Source organism: Erythrolamprus reginae, chromosome 4, assembly GCF_031021105.1.
Source record: "Erythrolamprus reginae isolate rEryReg1 chromosome 4, rEryReg1.hap1, whole genome shotgun sequence".
NCBI classification, from domain to species: Eukaryota; Metazoa; Chordata; class Lepidosauria; order Squamata; family Dipsadidae; genus Erythrolamprus; species Erythrolamprus reginae.
In genome coordinates, this window is record NC_091953.1 from 28,909,459 (window position 1) to 28,921,561 (window position 12,103).

At 32.9% G+C, this 12,103-nt stretch overlaps 1 protein-coding gene across 5 annotated transcripts in view; it reads left to right on the plus strand.

Annotated features, from left to right (window-relative positions):
* Nucleotides 1–12,103, plus strand: part of NBEA (neurobeachin) — a 428,967-nt gene that overhangs the window by 215,696 nt on the left and 201,168 nt on the right. For all 5 annotated transcript variants that reach the window (XM_070749903.1, XM_070749906.1, XM_070749905.1 and 2 more), the window contains one exon: nt 5,405–5,548. In XM_070749903.1, the coding sequence (XP_070606004.1) occupies nt 5,405–5,548 (144 nt within the window). The remainder of the gene's footprint in view (nt 1–5,404; nt 5,549–12,103) is intronic.

Genomic DNA, 12,103 nt, shown 5'->3' on the forward strand with positions numbered 1-12,103 from the left:
CTCACAGCAATAATAATACAATGTAAACAAATCTAATATTTAAGTTAATTTAAAAACCCCAATTTAGAAACCAATCATACATACTAGCATACCATGCATAAATTTTATAAGCCTAGGGGGAGAGAAAGTGTCAATTCCCCCATGCCTGACGACAGAGGTGGGTTTTAAGGAGCTTACGAAAGGCTAGGAGGGTGGGGGCAACTCTGATATCTGGGGGGAGTTGGTTCCAAAGGGTCGGGGCACCACAGAGAAGGCTCTTCCCCTGGGTCCCCCCAAACGACATTGTTTAGTTGACGGGACCCGGAGAAGGCCAACTCTGTGGGACCTAACTGGTCGCTGGGATTCGTGCGGCAGAAGGCAGTCCCGGAGATATTCTGGTCCGGTGCCAATGATCCAAAACACAAGTCCAAGGCTACAGCAGAATAAAGTGAGGGTTCTGGAGTGGCCATCTCAGTCTCCTGACCTCAATATAATTGAGCCACTCTGGAGAGATCTCAAATGTGCCCTTCATGCAAGTCAGCCCAAGAATTAACAGGACCTGGAGGCTTTTTGCCAGGTAGAAGGGGCAGCTTTGCCATCTGAGAAGATAAAGAGCCTTATCCACACGTACCACAAAAGACTTCAAGCTTTCATTTATGTTAAAGGGGGCAACACACCATATTAAGAACTGGGGTATGTAAACTTTTGATCAGGGTCATTTGGGTAGTTTCTGTTGTTATAATTGCAAAAGTTGATTGACAATAAATGGCTTCAGCCAAACATTAACCATGAGTGAAAGAAAGTTTTTTGTGTTATTATTCATATTCTCTGAAAAATGTTCAGAAAATCATAAATTCTGCCAGGGTATGTAAACTTACGAGGACAACTGTATGTCTATTTTAAAAAATATTCTTGAGCCCAACAGAAGGGAATGTATTTAGCTCAGGGTTTCTTCTATTTCTTTTTAGCTTGTACTTTAATATAAACATAATGTAAAAAAAATAAAAGCAACGGTTTTAATGATATTGCCTTTATCAACTTGATGTTTTAATTATTACTAGTCACAGTAATACAATACTGATTAACTTGAAGAAGGGTTCAGATTGTAGCTCAAAAACCATGCATTTTGGGTAGAATGGAGCTAAAGAGAACTTAAGATAGGCTTGAGAATTTGTAAAGAACTTATAGCGAAGTACATCAAACAATATTTATTTAAGGTTAATACTGTCTCCTGGTGTTTTCTTAGATCATCTGACTCAGTTAGCAAGTACGCTTTGCTTTTTTTTTTTTTTTTGGTTGATATCAGAATAATGATGTGTTTGGCAGGAATCAGGTTAGAAAATGTTCAGTTTATGACATACAAATGCCTTCTTGCTATTTTCCTTAGTTTTAGCCTGATAGTGCGCTGCAATCATATGATTATATTTTGAATATCTTTATTTTACATTTACCTTATTAACATAGAACAATAAAGCTAAAAATAATATTGCATAGAAAAACGTATACTTCACCAGGTAGTAAAATAATGGTATTTTTTTAAAAAATACTACTTATGACTATTTAAGAACTTAAGACAATAATAGTATAAATTGTACACTGACTAAGTAATTTCAGAAAGAAGCAAGAGCAAAGTTTCACCTTACATTTTTATTGTGTAAAATATATATTTTTACTCCAGCACAGTTTGTTAATGGGGCAAACTTCAGTTATGTTGACACACTTTTACAAGCCACACAAAGCTGTAAAATGTAAGGAAAAAGCACTCTTTAAGAAAAGAAATCACCCCATGAAGCTGATTTCCAGATGTTTGGAAACATTAGAATTTCCTGCCGGTACATTTAGGTAACACTAAAATGAGTTAACTTTCCATTCTGCCAGCCCTCTTCAAAGATGAAAGAAAAATCACTGCATAAATTGCCTTATCTATAATTCACTGAAGTAAGCTGTGGAATGAATTCTGAAAGAGGCAGAATTCTCTTTTGGTTAGTATCACAGCTTCTACCCTAACTGTACTTTTATTTCCACTTTAAAATGAAATTAGTGACTTTAAAGTCAAATAGATGTTAATGAGTTATGATGTTGAGTAGTTTTTTTGAACTGATTTGTGGGTTTGGGGTTTTTTTTGTTTTTGCTCTTCAGTCTCCTTGTGTCTAAAATCAGCCATATACTGTCTGTGCATTTATTCAAGTAGCCCTGAACTGACTTCTAATAGTTATGGACACAGCAGGCAATCTTTGATGTTTAGCTTGCATACCTAGAACTAGCTATGACCTGAAGAATCTAAATGAGAATTTACAAGTTTAAGTGACATTTGAGAAAAAAAATATGGATGTTACCCAAATCAACATTGATGTGTCAACTGCTTTTTAAAAAAAATCTCTGTTTTTCTATTTTATGGTTGTTTTCTCGCACTTTATGAAATGTGCACATAGAAAGAAAAAGAGGAGGGGGAAATGTAGACATATACACACACAGAGGAAAGACTTCTTATTAAATTGAATAAATGGCCAGTTTTGCTTGGTTTCATAAGAGTTTTGGTTGACTACTTTGACATACTTCTAAGTCACCCAAAGACAAGATGAGTGGCCCATAAATCTAATATTATGCTCTACCTACTGATAATACTTTTTATTTCAATGTATCAGAATTATTCAATTATTCTTTTTATTCTTGTTATTTTATTAAAAACAGTAGTGATCTTCTTCCTGATTAATTATATAAAACTATGCTTTTCTTTTTTTAAAAAAGTTGGTAAGTAGATGGTGCTTATAACCAACTAAACCTCATAACTGACAAATGTGCTCTTCCTTTTGATCCAAGTGAGTGTCTTTAGTGACTTTAAGTCATAAGCCAAGATATGGAAATATATATATTTTAAAAATCTTCCATGGTCCAACTACATTTTTTCATAAAACCATTAGGGCTAATTATGTTAATATATTTAGTATAAGATGTGCAGCAGTTTGAAACATATCTTGTATATTTTATTATTTCTCTCTACTATGATTTCCTAATAAATTAAATTTTGTTCCATACTATGGTATATTTCCCATTACTGTACTTATTTTTCTATCTTTTACTGTACCTATCATTTAGAATACTGTATATACATTTCTCAGTATTTACATTTATGCAAAATTAATACAATTATAGTCTTCAGCAAATATCATATTAAAGATTGACTGATAAAATTTGGCTAGGTCAATATGGCCTAAACCTTAATTGTTAATGGCAATGAGAGTATAGTGTTGTATTCCTTTACATCTGATACAAAAACATTAGAAAAATCATATATTGTTATTTTGGAAATTTAAAATGTTTAAAGAAGGCAAGGTCAGGCAAGGAAAAAAGAATAGAAATATCTCTAAAGTTGCATGCAATTTTCCAGAAGACCAAGAGAATGTCTTTGTTGCTATACAAAAATATAATAAGAATTTGGGGATTTCCCTTAAATTCATGTATTTAACAGGAAATTTGAATGTCCATCCCTGAATTCCTAAAAAAGAATACAGATCAGATTTTAAGGCAAAGTAAATTAAATCTGCATTTGCAATAATTTAAGTGTACCGAATTTAGAATGAAAATATAAGTGATATTTTTTCCTTTAACTGTGACAGTCTAAATTCTGAAAACAGAAAAACAGATATTTTGCATCTATTATTTTATCTTTTGATTAGTTACTTGGCTTGTGGCCTGAAATAAAATAATAACAAAATACTGCCATTAATATTAAAATTCAGAAGGCAAGCCTATATTAGAAAATGTGTGCTTAAAATATTTTTTATTAAATGTTGAATGTGGAACACAATACCTACACTCCAAATGTTAGATATAAAACAGAAATGTAGACATATTTATGCCATGTATTAGAATAATGTTGTAAAATAATGAAATTATTTTATAAATCCCAAGGCTTGTTAATGTGTTACTTAATGCTGACTGCTTTATATCAATGAAATAACATTGCTTATTATTTGATATATTTTTCAACATTTAAAAGTACATTGAAAACTAAAGTCTTTCAAAGAATGGTTTTGTTTTGTTTAAAGTGTAATGTTTATCTTGCTAAGTATAACAGGAATTTGCAATAGGTTATCCAATTTGAATATTGAATAGTCAAGATTCTTGGTATATTTAAAGACTAAAAATAAATCAAATGAAAAATAACAGTAGACAAACCCAATCAATATTCCAAAATGCAATTAGGATCCTGGCCAATGTTTAATAAAATAAAAATAAAGGTCCCAAAAACATACAATGCTATTATAATTGATCGTAATCAAGGAACCTTATTAGCAGTATCCCTACATAAAATGTTAATGATACTATACATATATACATATGCATATACTTATTTATTTATTTATTGGTTGCCTCATCACGCAGAGATTATCTTCACCAAAAGTAATATCAATTTTTAATCTGAATGCTTAATTATAAAAATGCTAAATAGTCACAATAATGTTGGCCTTTATTATATCATGTTCAGTATTAGTATTATTAGCTATGCATAATTCAAACCAAATGCATTTTTAAACTGATTCTATGCCCTTCTGTTTTGAAGGAGAAAAATGTTGATCTGTATTTTGAGAATGTTTATATGCCTCTTCACAATTATATAACTAGAATAACTGTAACAAATCTGCTCAGAATATACAAGGTAATACAGTGGTTTATAGAAGCTGCTTGTTAATTTTTTTATGAATGTATAATGAGACCAAAAAGTCCACTCAGTACAGCATGTTTTCCAAAGATAGATGATCTCAAATAAATTCTGTGCCCAATCAGTGTTTGATTTGTTAGATGTTAAACCATTTCTTTGTAAAGAACAGTGTTCATAATATGCCTTGTAATGAGCTAGCCCCCTGTGACATTATAGTTCTTTCTGAAACTTTGATAAATGGAATTCTAATTTATAAATGATACATTGATTGAAGGGCAGCTTTCTGTGTCCCACACTTTTATTTAGATAAATGTTTAATTACATTATGGCAAACTAAATGATGGAGAATGAAAAAAACCCTGCATTTTCAATCATATTAAAGGACTCAAGCAATTCTTTAAAAAAATTATATTTCATATTGTAAAACAAAATTAATTTCAAGATTTATATAAATCGTTAAACTGCACATTGACCAAATTCAACCAAATGACCAGTGTATTTCCAGTGAATGTGTCTTATCAGGTTGTTATAGCAGACAGTTAATGTGATACTTCCATTTTTTTAAGGTTATATCTTTTATTTTGAAGTTTACTTAATATTAACCCATTAATCCTAACTTGTCCTTGTCTAAAACATATCTGTTTTTATAAAGGTTTGAAAATATATTTAAGTACATGTTAATTCCATTAATTTTGTATTTGAAAGCACTTAATGGATTTTCAGAGTGAACCGAAATGTTGAATGAAAATGTATATTTTATAGGAACTGAAGAAGACGTGATAAAATCAAAGAAAACCTTTCGAAGTCAAGCTGTTGTCAATCAAAATGCTGAAACTGAACTCATGCTAGAAGGGGATGATGATGCTGTCAGTCTGTTGCAAGAGAAGGAGATTGATAATCTTGCAGGTATCAAAAATTACTGTTATTACAGATCTAATTAGAAAACCTGATCTAAAAATTCAATTTTTGGCAAAGAGAAAGTTGTCATTTATCTTCTATATTTTAGAAAAGTTATGTGGTGTTGTAATCATAGGTTTTTAGGCACTGAACATTGGAATTTGGTACAATTGCTATTTTTAAAAAATGATTAGTGTAATATGTTCTATTGAATCTGGTCAACTACTCCTTACAGTCATTATACACATATGGCATTAAGCTTTATTTAGCCCCAAAATAAGATTGCTACATATTATAATAATAGATAGACCAATCTCACCATTAGCACTTTAAAATATGTTCATGGAAAACCTGTTTTAAATGTTGCTAGATGGAACTGTTACACATTAATTAATTACAAGAAGGCAATTATAGTAAGACAATAACAGTATTAAAATTTTATTTCTTATATTTAATTTAAATGCAGAATTCCGCCACCATGATTTTTAACCCTTCATTATCCTTTTAGCTTAAAAATAGGTTGCTTCCATGTTTGTACCCATAATGGTGTGTGGCAATGACCTTGTAAGATCAGCCAAAGAGATGATGCCTAGGGAACAGTCAGATAAGACGTAGTGTAGCTCAGAGCTGTATAATGGACAGAGTGAGAGGCTCAAAAAGTACTCTCCGTAATTTCTCAGGACTGCAAAGGAGAAGGCAGCAGAGTTATACTTTCAGACTTGCAAGATTGATGTCAGCCTTATCAGGTACAGCAGATGGAAATCATGGCCATAGAAACCAATTCTACTTCATTGTAAAACTCTATCCCATCCCCCAGGATTTTCCTTCTATATCCATGAGCAATTAGACAGTTAACTAGTTTTCTCTTTTTCCATAATTATTGATTTGTTTCTTTCTCACTCACTTAAAAAAATAAACAGAACAAGGAAAATTGAAACATAAATGTGAGATCAGGGTCCAGGCTGGAGTACTAATTTTTATGTTCTTCTAATACTTTCTCAACCATCTTCATCTACCGAAACCTCAAGGATATTAGAAAGCTTATGTGGGAATATAAAAATGGAATATAATAGAATTAGCACAAGACTGATAGCTATATGTGAAATGACCAGACTTTATTTAGGGCATCATTTTTAATTTCCTAATGATGTAAGTATGTCTCAGAAGTATTGTTGTTGTTTTTCAAAAAGGCAACTGGACTGTTTTTTTCCTTGAAGAAGAACAAAACATTACCTTTCTCATCCAAGAAACTTCATCAGTAGTGATGTGGGAGGAGGGGATAGAAGGATGGGTACTGACAGTTGAGACTGAATGGATAGAACTTATCCTTCCACCTCCCCCACCTCCCCCCCACACACAATCCAGTTACCTTTTGAAAAAAAAAAATTCTGAGACAGTTATCACCTGGATGACTGAGAATCTCCACAGACAACTACGTAAGTAGAATATGATGGATTATATGTCTTTTTCTTCTTAGCCATTTCTCTTAGTTTAAGTACCAAGAACCAGTTGTGAATGACTACATCCAAAAAATCTTCAGTTGACTAAATTGCACAAAACACACAGCTGGTGTCATTACTCAACCTTTAATTTTCTCCCAAATAGGTTTAACTCCTTTCCTTACCAGCATTTCCTCTGGGGTCCTGGGATTCCCCCCCTACTGTTTCCCAAGCCCCCATTTCCATCGTACCATAATTATGGCAGCTACTACTCCCTGCCTTATATTCCAACAGTTACTAATGTAATAAATATTAATCTTGTATATCCCTTGTCTGGGATTTCTGTTGGAGACCTACTGCAAAGTCCCCTAGTTGCTATTGTTATCCCATAGGTTCCCTTTTTTTCTGCTTTACATCTGGGAAACACTGTAGGGATCTCCTAGACTTTTGCAAGATTCCCAACGTGTTAGTTTTTAGATATAATTGACATACACATAAATTAACTAAAGTAACTTTAAAATGTTAGTATTTCAGTTGCATATAATCTTTTCATAATTAGGTGATCTTTAAAGTCTGGTAAATGGTTTTAAGATATTAAGAACTATACAATAGTGTAGCTGGCTAAGAAGATATGGTCAATTTAAAACATAAATCCATTTCAATGTCTTATTTAATATTAACAAACATTTCATAATTTTCCGTTCCAGTTTTAGCTTCTAAGTTCCTTCCCAGACTGTTCATTTCAAGAGGCAAGTTTTTATTGATAACTTACAGATAGAAAGATCATTTACCTAGTAGCGGTATCTGATAGCTAACTCTGTAAATCAGTATCTCAGTTTGCACAATTATACTGAATTGATCATTAACACATTTTTTATTTTCTAATCACTGAATTTTAGAAATGATTTTCAGTAGTTTTTCTGACAACTAATTATACTAACTTGCAATTATAAAAGATAAATTTTCCATGATAAAACTATTATGTAATAATAATTTAGTAATAAATGTTAGAATAACTCCTTTGTATATTAATATTGAACTAAATGTTTATTAAATAATACATAAAATGTATTTTTCATGCAGCAACGTACTACATCAAAATTTGTTTCTGAAGAACAGAGATATGGGCAGAACAAATATCAATCATGTTAACATAAAGAAATATGTAGGAGTGCATAAAACCATTATGCAATCAAGCCATAGACTTGTTTCTGTCTCTTTCAACTAGTAATGGCAATCTCAACTCTGGTGTGTTCTTTTCAAAGCCTTTATCTGCATTCAATAGCTTTATCCCAGGTCCTCCTCTTCTTAGTTCCACCTTCTCCAAACTTATCTTTGCTGTGTGAATTCCTCGGGTCAACTGGAAATCTTCACATAATTTAGAAAGCTCTTACTGGCAATTCTTTAGACTGGAAACAAACTGCAGGAGAGTATTATTAGCCATTTGCTCTGCTTGTACAAAAAGAGGAAAGTAAGAAAATGATTAATAATGCCCAGGTAGTTAAATGAAGCCCAAATTAAAAGCCCCAACTACTAAATACAAATAATTTCTTCAAATACATATTTTTTTAAATGTTCATTCTTCATATTAGGAAAAAAACTCTTCCCCACAAGTAGTGCTCTGTACAAAATGGTTTAAATCAGCTTGGTTATCAGAAGTTACTATCCGTGATAATTAAATATATCTTCATATTCAAAATAATACATTTCCAAAGAGCATGTGCAAGAGACAAGTTAATCTGATCTGATTTCTTAAAGCTAGACTTCCTTCTTTATCATAGTGTTGAACTTTCAAGGCTGACCCATATTTATCTAAATTCTTTGCAAAATACATTTCCACAAATGTACAAGACCATCCTCAGTTCATTTGCTGCCTTTTACAGAATGATTTTTTTAAAAGAATTATCAAATCTTACTTCCTTTAACCTTCAGTCTTCTACAACTTGTATAGCCAGATCTGGTCCCCATTTTCTTCACTCTATTCAGAATCATTCAGCAAGAGAATTTCTTTTGTTCAATTTTATTCCTGAGAAAGCAGCCCAGTCCCCAGCTGGCTGTGGCTGATATGCAATAATAAATTATTGATCTTTAACAGTTATCTCCCTTCTTAGTACTACTGTGCCTGGAATAAGTTAAAGATCTTTATTTTGGAATTAACTTTATTGTATCCAGATGGAGGCACTTTAGGGGCAAAAATGTAATGTTAGATAAGATTTCCAGGTTCAACAGTTTTCCTCCAGGCAACTCTTTGTTATCACTCCTTCCCTGATGTTTATTTTTATTTTATTTATTCAATTTCTATGGCCGTACAGCTCAACCAAATGGCTCTGTCCAGTGACAATGTTCTACTGGCCATGAAATTTTTCATTTGTATCATAAATGGATCTATGAAAGGGTATTGAGAAGGAGAACTCTGTATTTTTATTTCAATACTTGGGACAGGATTCTTCCCTAATTTTGATTAGTATATTTTTCAGTATTAGCTACTTCTTGATCACTGCAATACATGATTTTATTAATTTTTAAAATAATAACAGATACACACTACATAAAAGACACAGTGATGCGTGCTCCCATCACCCAATGTTATTAAAAAGACCCCTCCACCCAAATGAGGGTGTTCTTTTTTATATTATTTTAAACCAAATTATAGATTCCAGTTTATTCTTTATACCTTGGCCACAAAATCTACTAACCATAAAACCTCTAACCCTGTCCCATCTTCCCATCAGTTCTTTCACTTTATTTCCATTAATCATATTCATCTTTATATCCATAATTTCAAACTGAATGTGTTCCACCATGTACCGGTACCAATTTTGTATTGTCCATTTTGTTGCATCCTTCCAACCTAAAACTATTACTATTTGGGATCTTTCTATAGCTGCTTTTTGAATTTCTCTGAATTCATGATGATGATCACTTCCAAGCTACTGTGAATCTAAAAGCCAGTGTCCAAACTTGCAGTAGAGCTAAACTAACAGATATTCTGCAAAGAACAGGTTCAGACAATTTACTGGGCTTAGAATTATAGTGTATTGTTTTTATCATTTCTAATTTTCTACCTTTGACAAGTTGTGATGAAGATTCCATTCGAGATGTTTTGAGTAATGCCTGTATACTAAACAATAATATGCTGGAAATGCTAGCACTTAGGAAACCAAGACCTCCTGTAAGCTCTGGTTTGAGTGTATTGATGATAGGCTTATGAATTAAGAAATAGCAAATTATATTCATCCCAAAGAATGTTTTCCTTAAATAGAACACTTCTTCCTTAAGTAGAATTGAGCTAAACTATCATATAGCTTGTATAATGCGGAGAGGGGCGGCATACAAATCTAATTAATAATAATGATGATGATGATGACTACCATAAAAAATGCCAATGCTGATAATGTTTTAAATTCTGTTCTGCAGAAGCAAATAAAGAATCCTTACTTGTGTAGAGTATAGAATGGGAGGAAAATGTAGTGATCTATAGGCACAGATAGATATAGACCAAAACATACATTGTGCTTTAAATCAACATTGACTCCTAGCAACTAACCAGGACAAGTCTCTGCAGCTTTCTTAGGAAAGGAGCCGCCCCGAGTCTGCGGAGAGGGGCGGCATACAAATCTAATTAATAATAATGATGATGATGATGATGACTACCATAAAAAATGCCAATGCTGATAATGTTTTAAATTCTGTTCTGCAGAAGCAAATAAAGAATCCTTACTTGTGTAGAGTATATAGAATGGGAGGAAAATGTAGTGATGTATAGGCACAGATAGATATAGACCAAAACATACATTGTGCTTTAAATCAACATTGACTCCTAGCAACTAACCAGGACAAGTCTCTGCAGCTTTCTTAGGAAGATTTTCGAAGTGGGTTGCTATTGCCATCTTCCTAGGGTTGAGAGAGAGTGATTGGCCCAAAACCATCCAACTGACCCTGTGCCTAAAGGGAGAATAGAATTCATATCTCTGTTTCCAGCCTAGTATCTTAAAGTCTGCAAATGACTTACATGGATGTTTGTAGATTAAACCCTGCGTTATTGCCATTAAAATGTGTTAGATTGGCATGGATCTTCTCAGCTGTGTCTAAAATGCTATGAAACCCTATTCCTGTTGAAATACAGTTTGTACATTTGGTGCTCATATTTAGGAGACTTAACTCCAGTTTAATTACAATTTCATGTGTAAAGAGGTAATGTCTTCAGTCTTGATTTTAGTACTATGTTTTGCTTCTTCTGAACACAGTCTTGTATAGCAAAAACAATTTCATAAACTATCTAAAAGTGCTATTTATCTGATCAAGCAACAATAGCAGTAGTCACAAAGCAGAAGGAGTCCGATATTAATATACAAAGGAACTTCTGAATGGCATTCTTCTTTTAAGCTGGAGATTTCCCCCAGTGGGCAGAATTTAAAAACTTCCAGCTGTAGTGTCTCAAGTTCCTACATTTCTTGGAAGCCATGGTGTTGGATTTAATGATAAAGTTTGGGAAGGGAAGATCTTTTCTTTTTTATTACAATTTGTCCATATTCCAGGATAAACTTTACCTTTCTAATGGGCTGATGGTTTCTTGTTTCCAGTGGCAAGAGCCCCTGTTCTTTTTATGTAAGAGGCACACAGTAAATGCTCAAGGCTTGTAATACAGTCACATAGGATACAGTAAATCTTCCATGAAATCAGCTATGCCAGGATTTGGGGGGCCACAAGAATTTTGCAATACAGTAGTCCCTCGCTATACCGCACTTCACCTACTGTGGCTTCACTTCATCGTGGGTTTTCAAGAAATATTAATGAGAAAAATCATTCGCGGATTTTTGCTGGTTCGCGGGTTTCTGAGGAAGTCGATCGGCAGATTTAAACAGCCCGCCGAACTTGATCGGCAGATTTTTTTAAAAAAATATATCTAAAATTGTAAATACTGTATTTAAATACTGTATCTAAAATAAATACTGTGTGGAAAGGGTTTATAAACACTTAAAACAATGAAAACCTACCAAACAATTACAATATAAATACTTAAGTACTATCAGTCGATAAATTCCCCATCGCGGATTTCACCTATTGCGGCCGGGTCTGGAACATAACACCAGCGATAGGTGAGGGACTACTGTATGCCCGTTGT